The 22,530-nt window shown below is 35.1% G+C and overlaps 2 protein-coding genes and 1 long non-coding RNA gene across 3 annotated transcripts; 2 read left to right on the plus strand and 1 right to left on the minus strand.

Annotated features, from left to right (window-relative positions):
- Positions 1–2,298: 2,298 nt before the first annotated feature.
- Positions 2,299–3,903, minus strand: LOC143465372 (uncharacterized). The gene is made up of 5 exons (XM_076963607.1): positions 3,750–3,903; positions 3,442–3,586; positions 2,928–3,088; positions 2,651–2,850; positions 2,299–2,590 (listed from the first exon to the last, which is right to left on the minus strand). Exons 1-5 carry the CDS (start codon positions 3,839–3,841, stop codon positions 2,403–2,405), a joined length of 786 nt encoding a protein of 261 aa, XP_076819722.1. The 5' UTR covers positions 3,842–3,903; the 3' UTR covers positions 2,299–2,402.
- A 149-nt stretch (positions 3,904–4,052) lies between these two features.
- LOC143465373 (uncharacterized) lies at positions 4,053–5,637 on the plus strand. The gene is made up of 2 exons (XR_013118608.1): positions 4,053–4,164; positions 5,355–5,637. It is a non-coding gene; the product is annotated as an uncharacterized LOC143465373 (long non-coding RNA).
- Positions 5,638–10,260: 4,623 nt separating this feature from the next.
- On the plus strand, positions 10,261–21,329 carry LOC143464996 (uncharacterized). Its single transcript, XM_076963094.1, has 9 exons — positions 10,261–13,379; positions 15,436–15,616; positions 15,802–15,942; positions 16,205–16,329; positions 16,647–16,753; positions 16,827–16,958; positions 17,038–17,182; positions 19,570–19,742; positions 19,877–21,329. Exons 1-9 carry the CDS (start codon positions 13,253–13,255, stop codon positions 20,162–20,164), a joined length of 1,419 nt encoding a protein of 472 aa, XP_076819209.1. The 5' UTR covers positions 10,261–13,252; the 3' UTR covers positions 20,165–21,329.
- Positions 21,330–22,530: the final 1,201 nt, after the last annotated feature.

The raw sequence follows: 22,530 nt of genomic DNA on the forward strand, positions 1-22,530 counted from the left end.
AATTGCTAAACGACTTTTGTAGTATTTTTGTTTTGTTAGAATGTGTATTTTGGATAATGTTAATGAGATTAATTCTTCTTGTAAATACTTAATGAAAAAACAAAAAAATCATAATTTAGCTTTTTTGTCTCTATGCACCCCCACCTCTGAAACTTTTGCGACAGACCATGGGGTATCTACTGAAAAACTGTAAATTTTTGTGTTTTGCGCAAATTTCATGTGTTTTGGGTAGCCTTGTCCATCCTTCGATGATGATAAAAAGAAAAAGCTAACATTATGTAAGAATAAATCATGTAGGCTATTGATAGTGTCACGAGATTATTTTTATCCATCCGTTCTTTTGCCATCACATTGTACATTGTTTTTCCCACCACTTTTATTGGTTGATTTAGTCAGATGTCTGGGTCGACTTCCGTTTTTAATCGCATTGTGTCATTTTTATGCATGCTCACGTTCTGCCGTATTTTACTTGTTTATATGTAGGCTACACATGTTTTTATTCGATCTCTTGTGACGTCTCACATCGCTATCCCGAGAGCTTAATTAGTATTTAACGTTCCACGTACGTAGATTCTCTCATTGCGTGGAATTTGTTTTGGTGTGGTGTTGCGCTCGTCTGGGAAGTGCTGGGCAAGTGTTTATTTCAGTTACGTTTGGGTTTTGTAGAAGTAAGATGGGTGTTTTTATCGAAGAAAATACCATTAAAAGTTAGTGAGGCAAAACAGCTAATTGACGAGCTGTCAAGCGGGAAGTTTCCTGGTTATAAAAAGTTTGGTTACAATAGAAAGAAAAACTCCCTATGACAGTTAACGCAAAATAGCCAGTTTTTTTGTTTTAAATCCGGAATAAATCACTTACTAATGAATAATAAAAGTCATACATAGCAAGTAACAAGTATCAATTAAAATTGATACGAGCTTAACCCTATTTACATTAGGTGTGGCTTCTCCTGCACATAATAACAGCAAAACGTGGCGTACAGCTGCATTGTTTGTTGTAGAAACTTGAAATTTGGTGACTTTCCCTAAAAAATGTTCAGCTATCTGTCCATGTTTATTTTATAAAGTTGGATTTTTTTAATTTTCGAGATATTGTCATATTTTCATAATTTTGCTCTCTCCGCATTGAAGTGTATCGTTTTCGTTTACTCATTTACGCACTACTAACTCGGCTAACTATTCTCTTGTGTTCTCTTCTCGCGGTCAGTTGGTTTTCTGCTCAGCAGGGGCGCCGCGTAACAAGAAAAACTTCTAGAAATGTATCACATGTAGAAATACTTAATTTGCACTAAACGCACTTTCTTTAGTTTTACAATTATGATGTATACTGGAAGCCAAATGGTTTTGCTACTAACCAGTAAAAATCCGATCAGTTTACGACGTATAGTTTTTTAGTAATTAACAGTTTAAAACTTGTGCGAGTGTCGGCCACACCTAGTTAAAATAGTAACGTCACGCACCCGGTTTGGATAGGGTTAAATAGAAACTACACTAAATTTAAACTTCTTTAAACTTTAAAAAATGGAAAAACTAATCTTGGGATATAAATAATGTTCTTCTACAAAATAAACGTTATTTTCATATTTATTACTGTTTATTTTTCCAATAAAATTGTATGGGGACATCAAATTGTTTTAGTGCTTCAGGCTTCTAAAGATCTTAATCTGGCCCTGAACCGTGCCCTTTAGATATTTGTCGTTAAAATTTTTCAACACTCCCAACCACAAAATACAACCTTTTTGGTCAACCATCTTTTGTTTGAACACACTATACCTAATCGTCTGCTTTAGCTGAATAACTTGGCTAATAGTCTAAAAACTAGAGATCAATAGCTGTTCTAGTTATTATTAATAAGTTATTAATTAGTAATTATCCTATTATTACTTTTATGCATATGCTTTAAGTCTCTTTGACTTGGTCGCTTTTCGCCTTTGCGTTAGCGACTGGCCGGCTCCCGATGGCAAGTGGCATTGTTTTGTCATCATCACCGCGCCAATAACGAAAAATTAAATGATCGATGAAGCATTTATTCTAATTAACAGTCACACGCAATTATTCAATTCCAAACATTTTCTCCTATACTGTATATCACGGATGTTTTGTTATTTTACCCTATTCTATATAGTGTATAGCGATAACAGATACCATAACCTATAGACCTATTGCTTTACAAAGGTTTTCTAGTTGTATTATGTGGATGTCCTTGACCATTTCAAACAATCTGAAGTTTTGAAGTCTTTGACTGCTTGGCAATTTTAAGGACATTGAGAAACTAGATTAAAAACATTAACCTGTTCTATAAGCACTTTCTTTTACTAAATAGACCTAAGCTCTTTAATGCCGCCGTTAGCTGTAGTCACGTTTAAAAAAAACTCGCAGAAATTGCGGCTTCACAACCTTTACTCAGCACTCATAGGAAAACTTGTTTTCTCTTACTGCCCTTACACATGCTTTGAGCGATGTTGATAGCAAAAAATTCTGCACTCCACCTTGCACTCTCTTCAATGCGTAATCGCACATTTCTGCGTTGTAAAGCTCTAGTTTAGAGCGCATCTTCACAACGGAATGATCTTCACCATTTATACTTTTGGCTGTGAATGTAAAACTGGATTATTGTTGTATTAAGCTTATAAAATTTAGTTTGTGCTTACTTGTCAAAAGCGCTGGGGAGTTTGGTGTTTCTTCCGTCACAAACTTGTATGTGGCCTGAAGCTTGTAGTATAACTTGCGACGAATGGGATGGTTGAAATCCTCTAAAAAGGAGTTCAACTGGTATACACAGCTGTCCGCTTTCCCGCTATTTGTGAGATGTAGTCTTCTAGCGATGAGATTATATGTGTGACTTAATTCACTGCCGACAAATAACAGCCATTTAGCGCAAGTGATGCTGTTGTACACAACTATAAGTATAGATTTATTGTTTCCGACCTGTTTTTAGATCTTTGCTTGTGTAATTCCATAATAGTATCAATACATTTGAAGTCTTGATTGCTCTCCCAGAGCAGTTTCAAAATATTATGAAACAGACACTTTACATAACGAGTAAATAATTCAACGTCTTCAAAGCAAAGGTTGTGATCTAAAATTGCCTGAAGTACAGATTTTATTAATATAATGAAAAGACAAAACTAAGATCATCATGTCAGCAGTTTAAATTTTTGCTTTTAAATAAGGTCCGGTATTCGTCATGTCCGATTGTTAGAGTCATCGTTGACGGTATGTTGAACCTTGAAGTTCCACTCGATACACAATCAACAGTGTTTGTAACGAGTATATCTGCCGTGTCTTGCACGAAACAGATGATTAGCAAGTATTAGTTGGTAAAACGACCCAGCTTCTAATCTATAGGCTACACGATTTCTGCCCTGGCCCTGGCACCTGGCTCAAGTAGTGGAAGAACTATAGCTCAAGCGATGAATAAATGTTAGTAAGGTCTACTCACTTGCAGCATTGTTTTTCTATCAATATTTTGTGGACCCCTTCTAGCAGCTGTTTTTTCGTACTTCTCAGCAACATCGTCTGCTAGAACTTGTAGGTTGTCGAATTCGTTATTCAGTCTATCTATTCGGAGCCTTATCCTTCCCAAACTATAGCCGAAAACGTGTAACCACGTTAAAGGAATAAAGTAAGCTAATTATAATCAATCCTTTTGAAATGCAATAACACTTTAGTAACTTAGACCTTATATTTGTATGACATAATATTAAATCCTGAGATCATAAATTTTTTTAACGTGGTTCTGATACTTACTTTGTGCTTATGTTTTCAATGCAGTGGTTAATTTCTGAGCTTAATTTCCTGTTTTCGTCGCTATCCAGACTTACAACAGGCGGGAATAACATGGAAGAGATTATTGCCGGAATGAAGTAAAGAAATATTGTAAACAATTGTTAAAATAAAATTTAATAAAAATAATATTTCTTTGTGCTCTTAAATCAACGTCATAGAGGATATTGTTACTTAACAAAACATATATGCAACCGTGGAAAGACTTTGTATTTTGAATGTACATTGAGTTTTTCTGTCTTTCTTCCTATCGAGTTGCATGTACTCTACTCACTGTACTGCATACTGCACTTGGGCCTACATAAAACAAAGTTTATATACAAATTATTACGTCACTATGGTCAAGAAATGCTCGTTAAAAAACAACCATAAAAAGAACGTAAGTAAAACCTTTTTACCTAAACTTCTTTATATCTTTGTTAAAAACTATTCTACTGCTTACGTTCTAGCAGTATAATCAAGCTCGTGAAAGCGCAATTGCCGCGATTAATAGAGTTTTATCAAAATTATTTTCCAAAACCTCATCAAATTCCAAAGAGTAACCTAAAATATCAAAATTATTGTCAAAATTTTAGTTTATGGCGCTGTTTTGTGCGTATTAGGTCAACAAAGCATGCATTCTTTTCTACATGAAAAGTTGCTTTGTTTTATAATATATTGTATCATGTTATTATTTTACAAAAAAAACAGATTGAAAAAAAGCTTAAGGAGTAGAATTTGGTGTCATGTGTCGAACTTGACTATGACAATGAAAAATCAGCTGATAGAATGTTTTTTTGAAATATAACGGCTAACGCTTGTACAAGTTTATAAGCAAACATGATGCAGAAGTTAAGCTGCCTAAATTTACATTATGGCGTGATGACAAATTATTCTCGTAATTTTGGATATAATGACTTATTATTACAAAATAATGGGAGAGCGGTAAGCTAAAGGAATGAAGAAATAATTCTGCAAGACGCAAAACTGGGCGTTTTATACAAGGTATGCATTTCACAACATTAATTTTATGCAGCAAGCTAAAAGTTAAAAGATTTTTCTTTTAGCTTGGGAAAATCCGGTCGGTATAAGACGTGGAATTGTCGTTTAGTTAGCAATTAAAACCGGTTGTACCGTTTCGGTACACCCTGCTTTTTTACAAGGCTTGCTTTTTATTGGTATAGCTCGGGTCGAACTAAAGTTCCTTTCACATGTGTGTTGAACGTGAATTCTCCTTTGACATGAAAACAGTTCACTCTTTACTTTTTCCTTATCCGTTCCTTTTTGTACAGCATGTAATGTATTACAGTTGTATTATTATGCAGTAGTGTAGTATAATTATTATTATTATTATGTATTTTGTTATGTATATTAGTTTAGGCATTATTATTTAAGTATATTACTACGGTATTATTATATAATTAATTAATTATTATTATGTATATATTATGCATTGTAGTTTAGTATCGTATTAATATACTATTGTTGTGGTCAGGCATTACTACTGTTATAATTTCATTTAAAGCCGATTGTTCTTTGTGTTCTTTTTTTTACACTCATGTCGTATCTTTGCATCCATATTTGCTATAGATGCTGGAATCGTGTAATCAACGTGTACCAATCACAAGACGAGGTTTTCTAAAACGAATAACAGCGATCACAAATGAGCGGCTCTTCAACGAAACGAAGGGTTTCAACGAACGAATGCAGGAAAATTGTACCACTTAAATACAGAAATTTTTGCTTCTGCATTTCTGCAACTTAAATACATTAGGTGTTTGAATTACATTATTGTACGTACTGTATAGTTACGGAACAATAGGCATATCTTGGTATTTAGTGACACCGCCTGTTACAGTAACAGAATAGATGTTGTCTGAACCGTGTTAATCAAATATTAAAGTAAATAAAAAAAAGAATATAGTTTGGCACTCTGAAGGTTAAGTTTATTTATATTTCTGTACATGAGCTTTCGCAAAAATAAGTTTGCTTCTTCTGGTGTATCGCGGAAATCAGAGTGCCAAACTATATCCTGTTTTTTATTTTACAGTTGCAGAATAGCTTCATTTTGGCATTAGTAACTATATTATTTGCAATAGCTATATTTTGGAATTTATGATAATCCAAATAAATTTGGTTCTTCTCTGCTTTCTTTAATGAATGGCCGAATGACTTTCTGAAGTACTGTAGCAAGAACCCATGCGTCCAGCACTCTTCCGCAACTCGATCTTTCGTCATAAAGTTTCTGAATGTTAGTCTCATCCCTTTTGAGGAGAGACCCTTTAATCTGTAACTGAAGTTGTGTTGCGAGGACGTTTTCACTTCTACATTCTATATTACATTGTGGTGTAGGAAACTTATTACGAATGATTGTAACTATAACTAGGCTCTGCATGTTTTCAACTTGGTAACTCAGATGAATGGGATTTTGCGAAAACACGTTGGAAACTTTGTATCATTTACTTGGCGTATGAGGGAAGCAGTTTTTGTTTTTTCGTTTTATGAAGTTGAATCATGGCTCTCAGCAAATCTAAGCATTTCTTTGAATCTTTTGTCCCGATACAAAACAGCTATTTAGATTTAGAGGAGAAAATAACTGCTGAACGTCTGTTTAATACTTTGTGCACGATTTGTTGTAGGTACCTACACTACATAATTATATTGGACAAGTGTTTTTAAAGACATTTCAGAAAAATTATAAATTTTTGATGTTATAAAAGTCATTGTTGCTGACGTATCTTTTGTGAAATTAGTATTATCACTTGATGAAATTTGTTATTTTTTTGTTTGTAAGTATCATGTTTAACTGCTAATTTTTTTCTTGCTGTTTAGATTTAGAAAATAGGTAGGACTATAGCGTAAATATTTAATACCTTAATAAAATGAAATAACAAAATTTTGACTATGTTACTTTTATATCTATCATGACATATAATTATATAACTTTATGTTTAAATGTTTTTTCTGAAATATCTGCGCTCTTCAAAAGGACTTGTTTGTACTGAATTTTGCAAAACAAAGCAATAAGGGTCTACAAACAAGGAAGTATAAGTTATAGACTGTTTTACCACATATTTTTCATAAAAAGACAATATAACTAATAGCAACAAAATCTGCATACTGTACAAAGTTTTGTACAAGATTTGGGTGAAAACTAACATATTCATACGATATACTACACATGCACATGCATAGCACAAATGCAATGATACCAGTATCAGAAGAAATACATTAATGAAAATTATAAATTAGTTTGAAAACCAATTAAGTGCAAAAAGGTTTTCAAATGAGTTTAAATTTTAAAATGACAGTATAGGACTATAGGTTATACGAGTATAGTTATTTTTAAATATCGGCAATACTTTATGTACACTTCTGTGTAATATGCGTTAAACACTATAGTTCCTTCAAGCCTGTCATACTGCCTTAATGCGGATGTGGATCACTGTTATCATAATCATGTCGTATTTTTGCAGCAATATTTGCTAGATGCTGCAAGAAGGTCAATAGAGTATCTAATGAGATATTTTTTTAGGTTAACTTTGTTTACCCTTTCATCTTTGTACAGATGTGGACGATTTATTATAACCCCATCATCGGGATTGACAAAGTAGCCCATGGAATGAAGTCTAAGGTCTCTTTGGTTCTTATCAGATGAAACTACAATCCGATGTTTCTTCGCTTGTAATTGCCCATCTCCAAGATAGACCACTGGACATTAGGAATAGAAACAACGTTGACCAATATACCATGCTTTTCATATTGCAATCCACCAACATCGTCTGTAAAAAGAATGGTGGAAGTGGAGTTATCTGTATGACATCCCAGTCGCACATCGCCTTGTTTTAGATCGCATGGGAAGCGGCGGATAATGATTTACTTGCATTTCTGTCAAATTCCCATCCATGTGTGTCTTTTTGTGATTACCTTTCTGAATGAGAAGATAATGATATGTAAATATCATAATGAAAATATTAGATGCTGTGCTGCTTTTATATTTTTGATATTTGTTCTGTGTTTGCGCCGTGAGCAAAATAACAGGATTTCTTAGTTTTAAGCGTGGAAGCTTGGAAGTTTGTTTATTACTATTAGGTCACCACTTGGGTCGCCACCGCTCCTACAGATAAGACTTTGGGTCGCGGCAAAAAAGATTAGGAACCACAGCAATAGAGTTTATCAGCTGTCATTTTTGAACTGTAAACGTTTTAGTAGATTAAGCTTGTATAGCCTACTGTATATAATATATGAAATCATTTTCCAATTGCATGAATGTAACAGGCGTTACGCTTATGTCTGATGCTTCGACATAGCCTATATTAGGCCTATGTTAAATAAAACATGTAAATAGCACTATAATAAGTTGTTTTGGGGTTGTTTGGAGTCAGAACAAGAACGTTCCTTTTTACATCTGGGATGTATTGCACTACAGTATACAGTGCATTTAATTGCCTCGCTTACTATAACGAAGTCTTTTACTTATTTATTTGTTAGTTTATCGTATTATTTATCAATTCCTTGTTTATATAACTTAGATACCGAAATTATAAGTTTAATAAAGCCTATGTTGAGGTTGTCAGTGATTTGGTTCATGACACCAACATGGGCATCCTGTAAATTTCACCCCGATGTCTTATGATAGGCTACAGAGTCAATCATTACATGCATGAAGCGTAACGTACACTTCTTAAATTGGTTAACGCGTTATGGAAAACACAAATTACATGCTTTCTATACTATAGCTATAGTACTTATGAAAGTGCGGTCTATATTTCATAATTTTCATATTTTCTTGACGTCAGAATGAGTTCTGAGCTGCAATCTTATGCTACGCTCCATATACACAACATAACGCGTGCTTTGTATAAACATTTTTACAGACATGTAGGCTACCTGCTTATATAGACCTTTAAAAAAGAGGGAAAGTAACTAAAAAAGAATAAGAAAGTTTGTTTAAATGGTACGTAGCCTACTTCTATGTGGCGTCAGCCGTCAGACTCCTTATGTCATGATCAAAAGCAATTTTAGCCGCAATCTTCACTGTAGGTTTAAAAAATGCAAAAGTAAACAGTGTTGAAATTTGATTAACATAGCCCAAATATCCTATGCTTGTGTGATTTTAAAAACTGTTACCTATTGGTTTAAAACATCTTTGTATACCCAATTGTACTTGCGCTATTTGTTCTTTCATTTGTTGGAAAAATCAAGTTAATCGCTGTTTTATTGGCATTTTTACTTCTACTTGGTGAGTAAAATGCTCTACCGTGAAATTTTGCTAAACTGATGGGTAGAGAGCCCAAAAGCAGGAAGTTAAACCGCAGCTGAAGTTTATAAGTACACAAGTACAAGTTCAATATCCCAACTTGGCCAATTGCGCTGGCCGCTAGTCAGGCTACTGCACTTTTCTGCTAAGTCAAAACCGGAATTGGATTTAAATTATATGACGTCACCATGGGTGGACAGGTTTTGGCACTACACCGGGTTTATGGCCAGCAAACTCCGGGTTCGAATGAAATTCTCCAAACCAATTTCTTTTTAATTTCTTCAACCAAACTGCTCGAGTAGAACTTTATTTGAAAAGTTATTTTCAGCTCAAGATTCCTATTATTCCCAGTCAATTGAGGCGAGCAAAATGTTATAGATACCATCGTAAAGATGAGTAAACTTCTGTTAATATTAGCAAATAAAAAAGTGGGAACACCGATTTAGGTTTCTCAGCAGCATCGATCAAAATTTTTGGTCGAATCAATGTAGTTTTATCACGCCTAGCTAGGATTGTATTTTAGAATTCACGTTAATTTGCTCAAAATTACTACTATTTTCGGCCAATTGAGACAAACAAAATAGATACCATCGTAAAGGAGAGTAAGTTTATTTTTATATTAGCAAATAAAAAAAGTGGAAACACCAAGTTAGAATTTTCAGCAGAATCGATTGAATTTGTTGGTCAAATCACTGTATTTCTATCTCGTCTCGTTAGGATCGTCTTTTCGGAGTACACGTTAATTAGCTTAAAATTACTACTACTTCCGGTCAATTGGGGCGAGCAAAATAGATATCATCGTAAAGACAAGTAAATTTATGTTAATGTTACAGCAAATAAAGAAGTGGGAACACCGAATTAAGTTTCTCAGCAGAATCTGTTAAAAGTTTTGGTCGAATCACAGTATTTCCCGTCACGCTCGTCGGGTGTTGTTCGAGTACCTGTTAGTTATATCTAAAGTTTGTTTTAATTGCAAACTTAATCCGTTTTTGTTTAATTTACAGATTTTATACCTTTCGTTTTACATTACTTTTGCTAAAATTCATGCTTTACCGTCTGGTTTGGATGCTTTAATCACGCATGATGTTTTGCTTCGCATTTGTACGCGGCCGTGCCGCGTCGTGTCGTCCTTTTGTTGTTTTGGATTCTATGATCTTGATGAGGTCATGCCAGAATAAAGGTGGTGGAAGAGAGGTAGAGAGACCAAATTCTTACATTTAGGTTGCTACAGGTGTGGAAGGTAGTGTGCCCAGGTAATTGGATTGTCTTTACTCACCACTCATAATATGAAAAAATGAGTCACTTTCCGAATTGTAAAAAATAGCTCCACCAAGCCTTTCTGGCCTACAGGTTCGAATTGACTCCAGTTTGACCATTAATTCTCTTTAATATTGTGAATGGTGAGTGAAAAGTTGGGTCTAGTGCACAGCCGCGTGATGAATTTGTATACTAGACCCCTGCTACCCGAATTGTATCGTCATTTGATTGTGCACTCCAGACTTCTGACCTAGACTTTAATTTGTTTGGTCGTTTTGAATTTGATGATGTGAAAACGTATTTACACTTACGCTATATTAGCCTGGCCTAGAAAAAATGTAGAATTGATACAGCCTATAGGCTAGCACTTTAAAGTAAACTTTACTTTATCAACTTAAACTTCTGCAAGCTTGAGTTGGCTTATTTGGATGTAACAAAAGGATGGCAAAAATTTTAAAGCTGGTATGTTCTCGTCTGCTGGGAAACTGCAAACGTCATAGTCCATATAAGTGGGAACCTTTATGGAAAGTTTGTATGATACGCCGGAGATTTCCAGTGTAGTGAAGGAGTATCAAATATCAATACGCCACTGGGGTAAATGTCAGCTTCAGCCTTTCTGGTGTGGCATCACAAAATCGTGTCACAAGAAACAAGCATACAAAAATTGCAAGTGCAAGCCAAAGGCTTTCCAACCTCTCCATTCATTGAACTAAGATTAGACCCTTTCCAAGTTACTGTCTCGGTGACGAAATTTTTTCGATCACCTGTACTTACCAATGGATATTAACAACTCCCTTTGGTTCTGGACGTCTCAATGCGAGGTCATCGAAGCACGTAACGTAAAATGCATTATCTGCAGCATGTTACATAGGCTAATTTTGTTTTGCATGTCAAGCAAAGTTATAGTAATCAACTGGAAGTAAATACAAACTGAATTATTACATTCAAACATGCCGCAAATACCACGCAAACTCGTGCATTTTACGTCGCATGCTACGCTAACCACATAACGTGACTTTGTACTGAATAAGTTCCTAAAAAGTTACGAATAGCCTTGACCCCGGGTAAATTGACGAACATTTTTGGGAAATTCGTGAATATTTGTATGAACAAAAATATTTTCGTACAAATAAAATTATCTTCGCACGAATAAATCAATATTCGTACAAATATTTGTAAATTTTATTCGTACCAGAACCATAACGTAGCAAAATGATAAATATTCATGTTCATACGAAGAGGACAATATGTGGCCCCTGATCTGATCGTGAAAATTTGAGTGTCACATTTACAGAATAACATAAATGTATAGCTCTTATGGTTTACAAAGTAAGAAACATTGGTTGATTACAGTTTCACTGTTACTATTATTGTCAGTTTTTGTGTGCTAAATGCAGGAAGTTCATTGTTTTAAAAGCACTGCTCGTCTGATGAAAGGACAAGCAATGAAAAAATACAAAAATGAAACCTAGAGCTTAAGTGCGAGTTGAACGGTGAAGCTGATTAGACAACTTTTTTCTTTTGGTACATGATTTCCCGCCGACTTCTCTCATATCCTGTAGCATTGTACTGTAAGTGTCGTTGTAAACAAAAATGACATATCTAGTGCAAACAGTGCATTTTAGTTTAGTTGATAAAACGTTTCTTACAAAGGTGATTGCTTTCCATTTGGCCTTCTAACTTACTCCGTCTATTGCCATAACCAATAAAACCTGTAAAATCAGATAAAAGCTGTAGATGCACCTAAAGAGCTTATATATAAGGTGTGACAAAAAAATAACGGGACTGTGTCTGCCACGCTCTGGGATCAATGCCAATCAGCAAGCCAGAATTTTGTTGCGCTTGTTTGCAGTCAGTGCTGTTGGTTGTTATGTAAATTATGGTAGCACTAAAAAGGAGCACCGAATTAGTTTTTAGTGAAATGGAGGAAGAGTCCAACTAGTGTTTCAAACTTCTTAAAGCTTCTTCTTAAGCTCTTTCATCATAACAATGCACCTACTCACAACACCATCGGTGTGAGGCAGCTCTTGGTCAAAACATAAATCACAGCTCTCGACCACCCTCCATATTCCCCAGATCTGGCGCAGTGTCACTTTTGACTTTTACCCAGGCTGAAAATTTTGCTAAAAGGAAATCATTTCTCATCTTTAAAAGAAATCAAGGTCTCAGTGACAAGGGAACTAAAGAGCCTCAAAGTAGAAGAGTTTGCCAAGTGTTTCCGGGAATGGCAGGATGGAATGCAAAAGTGTATTAACTCGGAGGGGAAGTACTTTCAGGGGGACAATTCGTAATTTATGAAAAAATTTGTGTTAAAATTTTTATTACATCAGTCCCATTACTTTTTTGTCACTCCTCGTATGTTATTGTTACTGTCCATGCGAGCCAAAGCTAGCAACAGCAAGGATTTTGTGACACAAAATTTTCTAACTTATCAAAGATTGCCAAGGTGTGATCATGATCACTAATGCGACACCGAGGCCAGAGCCACTTTTGTTCACGCATAACTGTGAGTTTGCTAACAAGGTGGTCAGCTGGTTATGTAATCGTCGGCTACAACTACCTATATACAACGTTTCTTCAAGCACTTGTTGGTTTTATGATAGAAAGGTGACAGAAAAAATGACTAGATGCAAAGACAACAGGTCATAGTAGATTTACAAAAGTTAAAGTGTCAGTGCCTGCTAGTCACAAACGACTGATTTATGACAGCTCTCCGGCCATTTATTGGCAAAGATGCATATTGTAAACATTTATTCTAGCATCATTTTATGTATCAGTAACCCCACCTGAACAAAGATTTCATGACACCATATCGTAATCATGTTACCATCTAGTTGTTTTTGTTGTTATGAGATTAATAATTTTGAAGCCTTTTTAGTTGTTGGTAAAACACTCACTAAGTGCCTGTTGTGATTAGACTATTTTTATGTTTCTTTAAATTTTTCCAGTACCTAGTTGGAGTATCTGCGTAATGGCTTTCAGGTCTGGTACACTGTCCTTACAGACTGATGACCAAAAGAAAGATCTAAATCATTCATCTGAATGCGACCAGATTGTTCAGCAGCGTGACAGCTGCAGTTATACTTATGCTCCAATAGGTACGTATTTAGTTATCGTCAAATTTCCTAATTTCCTTTGTTAGGAAATAAATCATAAGAATAATATTTTTTCTATTGTTCATAATAAATTTTATTTAGTTCACTGCTTACATGTTTTTTTGTAAAGTATCACTTATTAAAGACAATATCACTCAACTAAAAGCAAAGCTTAACTGTTTTTTTATAACAAAGTAGGCTTTGTGTAATTAAATTTGTTAAGTAGTAAGCCATTTTTTAGTTTTTTGTTTTCATATTTAAAACGTCATTAATTAACTTACATATACTGTTTGTATGTAATATTATGAAAAATAACTTGATTTCAGATGCATTTCACATTTTTATGAGGTTGCATGGAGAAACAATTGCATATCTAAGGTTTCAGTATTTCAAAGGTGCAATTATGTTACAAACAGGCCTCAGAGCTAAAATGTTACTGCAATTAATATTTTTTGATCTGGTCTTGTTTCATCATTATTTGCTGCCAATTTTATCAGCTTTAGATGAGCCAGAAAGATTTTATTGCGTCAAGTTAACTTTCATCAGTCTGAGTTAACTAGTTAACAAGCTTACAGTAAAAACCAATGCTTGCACTGACTGACCATGTTTGAAGCCAGAAGCCATACAACAGAAATAAGCTTCTAACAAATTCAACAGCACTTTTTAAAAGATATAGGAGAATAGGTTATAAGACCAAGTCCTATTTTAGGAAAAATATTAGGCTGCCACTATTGGAAAAAATCATGCGTTCGAAGCTATTTTTCACAGTTTCTTGTCAACTTAACTTACCGTATTTTACGGACCATAAGGCGCAATTTAAATCCTTTTTTTTTCCTCATAAATTGATTGTGCGCCTTATAAGCCAGTGCGCCTAATGTATGGATCAAGTAGTGCTTTATTGCCTACACTCAAAACCAGTACCGATACTACATTATTATTATATAAATAAACCACCGTCTTACACAATAAACTATGTATGAACAAAATTGTATGTGCGCCTTATAAGCCGGTGGGCCTTATGTATGAACAAAAAACTAATCAAAGCAATTTATTGACAGTGCGCTTTATAATCGGGTTTGCCTTATGGTCCGTAAAATACGGTAAATGTTACAACATAGTAACCTGAACCTAACCTAACTCTACCTTCTAATCTAAATCTAACTCCAATGAAACCTTAATTCATAGTCAAAATCACCTTTTTGCATATCTATTCTCCAAACCTAACTGCCTATCTTTAAAGTGTAGGGCAAGTCCAAAAAGCAAGTTGATCTTACATCAAAGAACACTGCTTAAGTAATATTCTGGTAAAATAGTTTTAAAAATATTTCTTGGTTAGGTAATTATACACAAAAGAAAATCGCGAAATTGACCTTTATTGTGATGTAAATAAATGATATCATAAGTAATCACAAAGAACATTTGCAAATTCATAAATTTAGCAGTAGCTACTGTATATCACATATGAATCTGTTACAGTAGCTGCGGATAGCTTGAAAGGTGACGGCCTATAGCCCAACCACGGCAACTATTACGGTACCAGTTTGACGGGTAGACTATGCAGTCCAAAGGATACCGTAACTTCACAGACGCAAATGCTTGGGCTACTGTATATTTATATATTTAAAACAATCATAATTTGTTCAATTCCAATACTTCACGTTGTTACTTTCTTCATATGACGCTTTATTGAACATAGACTAAAATCCTATGACCTACACATCTGACTTCAGTTCAATACTGCGGAAGGAAAGTAACAGCAGCGAGATGTTTTCAAGCAACTTGACTAATCTATGAAATAACAAGAGTCGTCTAAATAACATCTACGTCACAATGGAAGCCAAAAACTAAGGCGTTTTGCGTTTTTCTTTTGCCGATAACTACCTTCCCACGAATGATTTTCCAAAAATATTTTATGAGAATTTTAAGTTAAAACTGTTCTTTCATATGAGACCAATTTGTTTTTGGACTTGCCCCTCATTTTAACAATGGGCGGTGAAATGGTCACTTTCAATGTGTTATTAAAAAAGCTACAGTGAAATAAGTTATGAAATATTTTTAGATAAGTTTGGAGTTATTGGTCGATGGTTTCGTCACAAATTGCTGGATGGTATTTTAGTCGGAACACCTGTGTTGCTTACTATTCAGAAGCACAGGACTTCGAATCGAACAATCCTAATGAAAACGCTAAGCTTCTTAGGAACTGAGGATTTTTATACAGCTTTATTTCTTTGTTTGATGTGGTATGTCGTTTTAAAAACTTATGCTAGAAGTATAAAATATGCGTAGCATTTAAGATACTTATAATGTAATATATTAGGCACATAATGATTTTATTACACAGTTTTGAGCAAATAACTTTATATAAGGGGGAACTGGTTTAAAAAGTGGTTAATTGTCATAGCTGACAAGCTAAATGTTTTATTAGGTTGTTTGATCCAAGACTAGGACGTTTATTTGGACTTCTTATGTGGGTTGGCTTCTACATAACTGGTTTTTTAAAGACCTTGCTTTGCTTACCTCGGCCACCTTGTCCTCCAGTTGTACCATTAGAAAAAGCTTTTGACTGGTATATGTCATTTTTTTTAGTATATTCGTTTAAACAGTTTTTTGAATTATACAGTATTTAATAATTAATTAACAGTAATTGAAGTAATGGTTTAATTGGCAGAATTAAACCAAGTAGTATGCTATTTAGCTGTTGTTCACCGGTCGATATTTAAATTCTGCCCGCCAAATACACCCTAAAGTAAACCTATACTAATACAAAATGTGTATGTAATTTTCTTTAAGCTTCTTTCAGGCAGAAACAAATACTTTTATATGTCTAGGGCGCTGCCAAGTCATCATTCTCTTTTGGGCGTTATTATGCCATGGTATATTTGGCTGTATGCAACTTTGCACTATGAACTTTCTACTATTGAAATGAGTATTGTTTGCACCTTAATTGTATTATGTAAGTGACATAGTATATTTTCAGTATAAAAAGTGTGCTATTGGTTTACATAGTATATAATATATACTATATATTAATCATAAACATAATGCTACAAGTTCGAGAGATGTTGACCGGTAGAAGTTTAGAAACTACTTATTTAAAATATCATACCCAGTAAAGTGTAAATGCAACTTTTTCAACTTTTTTTCTTGTACAAATCTGTTAAATTGCTGGTTTTGGAATTAAGTCTGTGAAACTTGCTGTGTATTTGTCATGCATCTAATCTTTGAAACATGTTAGACTTTTTATATAGTTCTGTTGTTTTATTTTTGCAGGGTCCTTTGGTGTGTTACTAAGTAGACTATATCTTGGTGTTCACAGTCCAGCAGATATAGTATGTGGTGGCATAGTTGGTGTCTTGGTGCTTTCTATGTGGATGCAGGTCAGTTCCATACCTAGTTATTTCCACTCCATCTTTGCAAAGGTGAAATGCAAAAATAGTTGATTTTTTATAGATCGACGATTTGGTTGACTTCTATATCAGCCAACAACGCCTGGAACCACAGCTCAAGCTTATAGGCTGCACATTCCTGTTACTATTCATTCATCCAATCACTGAACCTGGCAACCCTTCGTTTATAGATACAGTAAGAGTTTTTTTGTTTTTCGAGAAACATAAATTTCTTTTGTTTCAGTAATTACCTGATACTATTTTGTTTACCCCAGTGTGTTCTTTATGGAGTGGGTTGTGGAATAATACTTAGCAGAAGCCAAAGGTCAAGATATCTTGGAATGCCTGCACTTCTGGAAACTCAACCAGATCTGTTATTGATCTCATTCTTGAAGCTCTCTTTTTACCGGATGGTTCTAGGTAGAAACGATTAACTGTAACATTTAACCTAAATTTGTTGTAATTTAAGCATTATTAAATTTATGATCTACCACTGAAGTAGTAGCGATAGCAGCCTTTCAAGAAAATATCCTAGTTCAACTTAGACATATTATTATGTCATAGAAGACATAGAGTGTATGAGTTTATTGTGAGCTATCTGTGAATGAATGTTTCTTTGGTGATATTTTGTTGAATGAACAAAGTTGGCAGAGTGGGCGTCTTGTCGCCGCGTGTGTGTAACTAAAGTCAACCACCATGAAAGTGCAACGAATTGTTCGTGAAGCTCCCTACTTACAGGGTCAGTAGAAAGTCATTGTAGTGCACACACTTGTCGTTTGCCAGACGCTTGGCTTCGCTGATGAAAAACCGGTCGATTGTTCACGAATGACGAATAATTTGTAGAGAAATTTGGCGTGCCTTTGATTAGCTTGTATAACTGAGAAACGTCACAGGGAGATGATTAGCGTTATCGGTTTGTATGGCGACATTTCCTGGTATGGAATATTGTCAAACAGACCAGGACTTCCTCAGCAAAACTCTAATGTGGGCGTCAGTTGTAGTTTGTTCAGTGTTCACCCCATTTAAAGCCCTCACACTAATAAAATTGTTGTAGAGAAAGGCATTTTGTGGTCAATATAATATGTAAAAGCTCAATAAAACGACTCAAAGCATTTCCTGTCTTCTATGGTTTGTTTCGTACTTCCACTCGTAATTGACAAAGAATTAAATTTTACTCGAATTGTGGGAAGAAAAATTTCTTAATGAAACAAGAATGTTTGCAGATTTAAAAACCTCTGGTAAAGCGTTTTACGACATACATTTTCATGTTGCACGAACGTCTATACGCCATACCGTCATGGTGAAAACATTCCAAAAATGTTCTGCTTCATGCGTTAAACGCCTGTACAATGCCTCCTCTTTGTTTGAGTAAAACTCAGCTACGTAAATATAGGTCAGCATTATCTGCTGTTTGACCTCACATTAATGACTAGATTTTCCTGAAAGGTACCACTTAATTCGGCTTAAGCTCTTTTTAACAAATGCTCCATGTACCTTACAAGGAATTACTTTCTTGAGTTGTAACGTCGTCTTAAAAAGGTTAAATTGCCGTCTAGCAGTGATAAGTGTTAAAAAGGATGAATTCAAGCAATGTTTGTCGCACCGAATATTGAAATGATCATGTGCGGAACATAATCATTTTTGATCTATTTGAGGATAAGGCCAACATACAACGACTTTGTGCAGAGCTGTCCGCTAATCGCACTGGTTTTGTATTCAATCAATCTGTGCTAGAAGTGTGAATTGTTGGATGTAACTTAGGCACTTAGACGAAGAGGAAATCGCCTAATTTCAATACGACTTCCCAAACAGCTGTTGCGACATTGTTTACCTCATGCGTTCATGATTGTTACGAAATTGCTGACTTCAGTTGCATTGGTTGTACGGTATTGATTTTTACAGGCGTATGCTTCATCGGTAAATACTGTTGCACAAGACTTGTCTTCGCTCTGGTAGAATTTTTGCTTTCGAAAAGTTGTACACATTTGTAACAGTTAAATCTTCGTTTTTACCTCCAAGTTAAAAATTTTAGGCTCGTTTTTTGGGGGTTGTTTTTTAATGTTTTATATATACATAATTAATTCACAGAGTTCTAGTGTTAATTATAAAATATAAGGATCAACAAATATTTCGCACGGCGAGAATAGGATTACATAGTCATGATAATATGAACAATGCTTGGACAGAGAGGTTGTAAGATACCTCGATTATATACTGTTTACCCCCATTTGCGAGAAAATGGTGAACTATGAACCTCTTTACATTTGTAGTAAGTCGCATTGAATTGATTTTTGCTTGCCTTGTACTTTTAAGTCGTAAACAAGCCCTCAAAGTTAGCCTTGTGCGTTTATGGACATGGGTACCTTGGATGCTCTATTCCCTGTTTTCCCTCTACTTGGTAGACTTTGGACTTCAGACTGATCGTGTTAGTTTATTTCGCGGTGCAAACAAACATTCTAAAAACTTTGTTTTACGGCTTTTGAAGTGGAACTAATGTATCTATTGTCAACGTGTGCTAACTTAATCAGCTCCAATCATTAGCATCTTTTGAAGAAATAACCTGTTTCTGCAACGTCATGTTAATTTTTCCGCCGATATTTGCCCCAAGACGCCTCCAATGAAGAGAAGTTTGCTTTGCCCCAATATGCTTTTCGTCATCGTTTGTATCCGCAATAAACGTTGAAACACGTTTGCGACAAAAATACTGTAAATTACAGTATTATCGGACATCTAGTAACTCTGTGTTCTTGTTTCTTTACCAACTTTCCGCTGTAGCCTATCATAAAGTAATGCGTGGTTTGTTGCAGGTGTGCTGATCATCACGGTTCTTCGTATTTGCCTCAAACAAGTTTTCCTCACGCTCGTGCAACAGACTTACCGGTTAATCGGGCTGCCATGCTTCAACAGTAGCCTGTATCGCAAATCAATGCCACCGAATCCAAAGCACTACACCAAAGAATTCAAAATCCCACCCATTTACGTAAGAGCCCAGATTAGTATTATTTTGCTTTTATTTTATTTTAAGATATTGTTTAAACCGTTATGGATTTTTGATGTGTTTAATTAATTTTTTTATCAAGTTTAACAGTTTGATATGTGACGTTAATTTTGTAGTTGAACACCAAGATAGACGACGACAAGAGCGATTCCTCGCAGTCCTGTTCTTCAAGTCAGGGTGAGGAGTCGCTATCAGAAGTTTCCAAGGACGAGATCAGCAAAGATGACTTTGACAGTCGGAAATGGTTCAGTTTTATGCAAATCTTCAGCACTGTGCATTCGTTGACATCCAAGTCAGCCGAACCATGGGATGTTACGATTCCCGTGAAATTGGTTGTCTACTGCATTATAACCTACGTAGGGCTGGAATTTGTGCCCCAACTTTTTACCATGCTCAACATTTAAAGGAAATTTTGGAGCGCGACTCTATGTGGGAAAAGACAAACGTTCAACGTCAGCTTGCCTTGTTTACAAACTACCTAAGCAAATGGTTCACAGTTTTACAGCAGTGCTTGCAATTATCACTTTTAGCTGGAAAATTAACTTGCTGTGTTTCGTTCACTGGGCTCTGAAGCCAAAAACAGTGAACGTCAATCATAATTGTAGATACAGTATTAGGTAACCGCTCTCTAAATTCTTTTGTACCGTAAGTTTAAGTGTGCAGTCGTGATTCGTGAAACACTATAAAGTGATTGCAAATCACAGAGAAGACGTTGGCAGCAGGCAACTCATCCTGTTAAGCCAGTGATATGCAATTTGCTTGTTTTTTAAAGTTGCCGCGACTGTTTCAGTGTAAAAACCTTTTTAGCCAGTACGCTATAGCCTTCACGCTTGGTGTCCTTCAACAAAAATGTTGTTCTTCATAGCTCAAGATATATTATAAATAGATGTTTTAAAGCGGTTCTAATGCTCTGGACTTTCCTGAGTTTTCTAGCGTTGCGATGACGAAGGAGGCAAACCCAGAGAATTTGAAGAAACCGGTTTTACATGATATATCCAACCACGCAACGATGCTCCTCTTTTATTGTAGTTAAATAGAACCTTCTATCGGGCTTTGATGAAGTGTAAAATGTTTCTGCCAGGGTTTCCCTTGACGTGGTTGCTTATTTATTTCGTATGTATGGAAAGTATAAGTTTGAGATCGCTTCGGCATATGATTTTTTTCTTGAAATTGCTTGTCACTGTGATGGATGGCCGATGATGAAGTCGCCTGATGAAGCAATTTTAAAATAAATTCAAAATAGTCATAAATATTAATTTTATTTTTATTATTCGATTTTTGGTTGAAAACTTTAAAATAAAACAAAGTGCTAATAATATATACCCGCGAAAGATATTACACATTTTAAAGAATTTTTTGACAGCTTGTAAGCTTTGATGTTTCGTGAACAACCTAATTCTGTGACCGCATAAAATATTTTATTACTTTATCAACTCAGCATTACATTATATAATTTGTTCTTGTCGATGTAGAAGCTGATTAAACCTTGTGTTGATGTTGTCAAGATGCAATTGTTTACGTGCGTTTGTTCGTTTTGTATATTAGGAAATAAAGACTATCTTGAAAGTCGTTTTGGACTGCAGAGAAAATTATGTTTTCCGCACGGGTCCTAAAATTTACAGACAAGTATCCAGAATATCCTATGGCAACATTTCAAAAGTAGGTGTTACAGTTATGCACTGGAGTTACAAGCATTTCACAATAGACAAAAAATTCAGCAATGGTAAAGTTATGCAGGGTCCGTTTTGCCCCAGCATGATATGCTCCACTTCAGTCCATTTTTTGTAAAAAAGTAAAAACTCTTCAAAGACGTTATTTACCGTTAAAGCTACCTTGCATTGCACATTATTTTGCAAAAAAGCCTATTTCGCCTAAAGTTTATCACGTTTGAATTTGCCTGAATAACATTTCTAAGAAAAGAACCCTAAGTGAAATTTCTACTCTGACTTCCACCTTGGAAGAAGACTAATTCGGTGGAATAGTGATTTTGCTGAAAAACATTGGTGGCGCTACAGTTTGCCGTTATTTTTTTAAATGCATGGTCCGGTTTGCCCCACTTTCCCCCTTCACGTTTTCAACTTAAATTCAGTACTTTGCAGTACATTACTTTAACTTACGGTTATTAGTCTTGGGTTAAGATTGTGCATATAAAGTTTTATCTGTTTTTTTTTTATTTGCTGGCCGACATGCCTATATGTCGGTGGTACTCGAGAACTACACGCAACTGAGTCTGATAATGCGTCATCATGCACTTAGGCTTACATCATGATCGGCCACACTTCTCAAGCTGGAATATTGATGATGTTGTCGCGGCACCTTTTCTCATTAAAAAGAATTTTGCGGCGTCCAAAATCGCTTACCGATTTGTGTTTTTGTAACAAGCTGGTTATCAGTAATATGAAAAGAGGTCTACTTCGGGGCTTTCGAAGCAAAACAAGATTGTTAAAAGAAATTGCTGAAAGAGACTTTGAGGTTAAAAGATACCAATCGCTTATTTTGTCTGAAGTTTCGCGTCACCATTGGCTGATCTCATGGCATCTACTTGGAAAAGCAAGTCTCCTAATCATACATATTACATTACAGCACAAGATTTTTTTGAAGGATTAACGACACAAAAACAACAAACAATAATTAAACAGTAGTACAGTATAAAAGAAATGGCAGACAAGCCCCCATTTTCTATAATGAAATCTCAATTTATCTATTTTTTCTTTGTGCTGAACATCTCTCGGATTCTTCAATATCTTTAACCGAATGTTGAAAGAGCTCT

Source organism: Clavelina lepadiformis, chromosome 7 (genome assembly GCF_947623445.1).
Source record: "Clavelina lepadiformis chromosome 7, kaClaLepa1.1, whole genome shotgun sequence".
Taxonomy (NCBI): Eukaryota; Metazoa; Chordata; class Ascidiacea; order Aplousobranchia; family Clavelinidae; genus Clavelina; species Clavelina lepadiformis.

Excerpts from the sequence above, each read along its gene's own strand:
- LOC143464996 (XM_076963094.1), top strand. The coding sequence starts at position 13,253 with ATGGCTTTCAGGTCTGGTACACTGTCCTTACAGACTGATGACCAAAAG. Across the intron at positions 15,943-16,204 it reads TTAGAAAAAGCTTTTGACTG|GGCGCTGCCAAGTCATCATT; the intron begins GTATATGTCATT and ends TTATATGTCTAG. Across the intron at positions 16,330-16,646 it reads TTGCACCTTAATTGTATTAT|GGTCCTTTGGTGTGTTACTA; the intron begins GTAAGTGACATA and ends TTATTTTTGCAG.
- LOC143465372 (XM_076963607.1), bottom strand. The coding sequence starts at position 3,841 with ATGTTATTCCCGCCTGTTGTAAGTCTGGATAGCGACGAAAACAGGAAA. Across the intron at positions 3,587-3,749 it reads ATTGAAAACATAAGCACAAA|TTTGGGAAGGATAAGGCTCC; the intron begins GTAAGTATCAGA and ends TTTCGGCTATAG. Across the intron at positions 3,089-3,441 it reads ATAGAAAAACAATGCTGCAA|GCAATTTTAGATCACAACCT; the intron begins GTGAGTAGACCT and ends TCTGTACTTCAG.